Below are 3,550 nucleotides of genomic sequence, written 5' to 3'. Positions count from 1 at the left end.
CAGGCAAAAAATGTCAAGTATCTGCCCCCCCCCCGGCCCAGCAGATTGGGGGGAGGGGCAGGATTCAAGTATCAGATGGGGGGGCTGGGTGCTCAGGTGCATTGGAAGATTTCGGGGGGGGGGGACGAGCTGTTGCCCCCTCAAAAACGGGGGCTAAATGCCCTTTACTGTCCCCCCCCGATTCCCAAGGGGGTCAGAGGTCAAAGGGGCCGGACCCCCCCCAAAACAGCAGGTATCTCTGGGCGGGGGTCCCTGAGGAGGAGCCTGTGTGCTGGCTCCGCCCCTCTCAGTGCAGTCCCCGCCCCACAGGGGGAGGGGCTTAAGGCTCTCTGGCTTCTGACCTTCCCTCAAGGGGAGGGGCATAATGGATTTGACACCCCCCCCACCTCACTTCCTCCTATGAAAAGGGTGGAGCTGGAAGGGGCCCCCCCTGCCCCCGCCCTCACCTGGATGCACCCAGAAGGGGGAGGGGCACATGTCCCGGCTCCCCTCTCTCAGGCCCCGCCCTAGGGGGAGGGGCTTCAGTGCTTGGCCACACCCTCTGCGTGTCATGGGCCTGAGACTCTATGCCCACCCCCCACCCCAGGATGGGAGGGGGTTCTTCCCAAGGGGGCGGGGCTTAGGGGGAGGAGCAAGAGAGCCTGAGCAAGGAGGGCAGGGCCTGTGCTCCTGGGACATGCCCCCCCAAGGGGGAGAGACCCTGCCCCCCGCCCCTGTGTCGCTCATGGTCCAGCCCCCTCCGGGATGGGAGGGGCTTACGGACACAGTTTCAGCCACACTGACCAGGAGGAAAGGGCGGGACCTAGAGCGGTGGGTGGGGCCTGGAGCAGTGGGCGGGGGCCCTCAGTCGTGCCCGGCCTCGCTCAGGGGCATGTGGCGGATGGTGTGGAAGATCCAGTCCATCTTGGTGGTCCAGCCGCCGTGGTGGGCCTCATTCATCTGCTTCGTGAAGTACTCGAGCGCCTCTGGCTCAGCCTTGTCGAGCGCCAGCGTCTTGCGCAGGTAGGCGATGTCGTCAAACGACTGCAGCTCCGGCAGCCCCGAGCTCAGCATCAGCGAGAACAGGCTGATCAGCAGGTTGGCGTGTTGCCTGATGGCAAGGTACGCTGCGTAGCACATCTCCTGGAACCTGCCGGGCGCAGCGCGGGGTCAGCACCCTGGGGGCCCCAACCCAGCTGGGGGAGCTGGGGGGTCAGAGCGGGGGGGGCTGGGAGCCAGGACTCCTGGGTTCTCTCCCCGGCGCTGGGAGGGGGGGCTGGTGGGTTAGAGCAGGGGGGGCTGGGAGCCAGGACTCCTGGGTTCTCTCCCCAGCACAGGGAGGGGAGGGGGGCTGGTGGGTTAGAGCAGGAGGGGGCTGTGACATTATTGACATAATCTGGGACCATATAGAACATGGTGGCAACCAAGGTCCTGTAGTGGCACCAAATCTTGTATAAAGGGGGTCAAATGAGGTGTCTAAGACAAGGTTATGGTTTGCTGGTTATGATTAGTCTGTCTATACGTGTGTATCAATTTTGTAGTTGAAGTTATGAATATCGGCTCTATACTGTCTGTATTGCAAACTTATGCTATGCTGCTGGGTGACATCCCAGACAAGCTGGTGTTAGCTCTGCCTAGCCTGCTTGATGGCCCATTAAGGACCATCAGCTACACAACTGACCCATGGAGAGAAGGCAAATATGCCTTGAGACTCAGCAAAGTATGCAGGAACTTGCCCATGTGACTCCAGACTCCATTTTGCTGTAATTTTCCATAGTAAGAACAAAGAGGTGTTCTTACACCTGGAAAAGACTATATAAGGCTGATGCCTCGTCTCCATCTGGTCTTCAATCCTGCTTCATACCTCTGGAGGGACTTTGCTACAAACGGAAGCTCTGAACAAAGGACTGAAGGACCCGTCCCAGCTGGGGATGTTCCAGAGACTTGATTTGAACCTGCAGCTTATCCCATCCCAGCTACAAACCTGAACCAAGAACTTTGCCATTACTGGATGTCATTGATTCCATGTAACCAATTCTAGCTCTCATCTGTATCTTCTTCCTTTTATGAATAAACCTTTCGATTTTAGATTCTAAAGGATCGGCAACAGCGTGATTTGTGGGTAAGATCTGACTTGTCTATTGACCTGGGTCTGGGGCTTGATCCTTTGGGATCGGGAGAACCTTTTTCTTTTACTGGGGTATTGGTTTTCATAACCATTCGTCCCCATAACAAGTGGCACTGGTGGTGATACTGGGAAACTGGAGTGTCTGAGGGAATTGCTTGTGTGACTTGTGGTTAGCCAGTGGGGTGAGACCAAAGTCCTCTCCATCTGGCTGGTTTGGTTTGCCTTAGAGGCGGAAAAACCCCAGCCTTGAGCTGTAACTGCCCTGTTTGAGCAATTTATCCTAAATTGGCACTCTCAGTTGGGTTCCGCCAGAACCGCATCGTTACAGGGGGTGGGAGCCAGGACTCCTGGGTTTTCTCCCTGGCTCTGGGAGGGGAGTGGGGGCCGGTGGGTTAGAGCAGGGGGGGCTGGGAGCCAGGACTCCTGGGTTCTCTCTCCGGCTCTGGGAGGGGGGCAGGAGGGGCCTCACCTCTCGAACTCCTTGGTCTTGGTGCTCTCCTGCACCCCTTTGCTGATGACGAGCAGGAAGTCCTGCGTGAGGACGAAGGGAACCCGCTCCCGCTTGTAGCCAAATTTCTTCTTCTTGTGATCCAGGAAGTGGCCGAAGTCGATGTGGAAGAGCTGGGAGAAGGGCAGGGTTGGATGATGAATGGGACACGGGGCCTGTCGCCTCTAGGGGGCGCCGGCTCCCACCTGGCCGCAGGGCGGGGACTGGCTGGCTCAGGAGAGCAGGGAAGGGGGTGTGGGGGGGTCTCACCTGCCCGTCGTCCTTCACCATGATGTTGCTGTTGTGCCGGTCGCCGATTCCCAGGATGAAGGTGGCCACGCAGTACCCGGCGCACGAGCGGGTGAACAGGTCGATGGCGTTGTCGTAACTGAATCAGAGCACCTGGAGTGAGTCGCCTCCCCTGACCCGGCTCTACCCAGCTCCCCACCCCACAGCACCCCCATCCTGCCCCCCAGGCCGGAGCCCCGGACCCAGCCTGACCTGTCCCCCTTGTTCTTGTCCTTCAGCCAGTGGTGCAGGGTGTGGCTGTTAAACTGGAGCGCCCCCTTCAGGCCGCCCTTGCACTGGATCTGCATGATGGTGTGCGAGCTCTTCACCACCTCGATCAGCCCCACGCAGTCCCCGATGGACAGGCAGCCGTAGGGCAGCATCCTGAGGGCAGAGGAGGGAGGATTAGGCAGGGACCCCCCTCGCCCGGCGCGGAGATGCGGCCACCTCTGGGGCGGGGTGGCGGGTTACCCAGGGACCCCTTGCCCGGCGCTGAGATGCAGCCACCTCTGGGGCGGGGCGGCTGGTTACACGGGAACCCCTTGCCCGGCGCTGAGATGCAGCCACCTCTGGGGCGGGGCGGCTGGTTACACGGGGACCCCTCGCCCGGCGCTGAGATCCGGCCACCTCTCCCAGTGACCCCCCCACAAATCCCATTCCCCCCCCCC

The 3,550-nt window shown here is 60.3% G+C and overlaps 1 protein-coding gene across 1 annotated transcript; it reads right to left on the bottom strand.

Annotated features, from left to right (window-relative positions):
• Positions 1-439: 439 nt before the first annotated feature.
• Positions 440-3,318, bottom strand: LOC112121836 (phosphatidylinositol 4,5-bisphosphate 3-kinase catalytic subunit alpha isoform-like). The gene is made up of 4 exons (XM_026661859.2): positions 3,096-3,318; positions 2,865-2,982; positions 2,577-2,728; positions 440-1,129 (listed from the first exon to the last, which is right to left on the bottom strand). Exons 1-4 carry the CDS (start codon positions 3,263-3,265, stop codon positions 844-846), a joined length of 726 nt encoding a protein of 241 aa, XP_026517644.1. The 5' UTR covers positions 3,266-3,318; the 3' UTR covers positions 440-843.
• Between the last annotated feature and the right edge of the window lie 232 nt (positions 3,319-3,550).

This window comes from Terrapene carolina, unplaced genomic scaffold (genome assembly GCF_002925995.2).
Source record: "Terrapene carolina triunguis isolate 2854851 unplaced genomic scaffold, T_m_triunguis-2.0 Scaffold18253, whole genome shotgun sequence".
Classification (NCBI taxonomy): Eukaryota; Metazoa; Chordata; order Testudines; family Emydidae; genus Terrapene; species Terrapene triunguis.
The sequence above is the reverse complement of the archived record's forward strand: the minus strand, read 5'-3'. Positions and strand labels throughout refer to the sequence as shown.

Coding starts and splice junctions, on each gene's coding strand:
- LOC112121836 (XM_026661859.2), bottom strand. CDS start 3,265: ATGCTGCCCTACGGCTGCCTGTCCATCGGGGACTGCGTGGGGCTGATC. Junction 2,983..3,095: donor GACAAGAACAAGGGGGACAG/GTCAGGCTGGGT, acceptor GCTCTGATTCAG/TTACGACAACGCCATCGACC. Junction 2,729..2,864: donor TGGTGAAGGACGACGGGCAG/GTGAGACCCCCC, acceptor CCCTTCTCCCAG/CTCTTCCACATCGACTTCGG.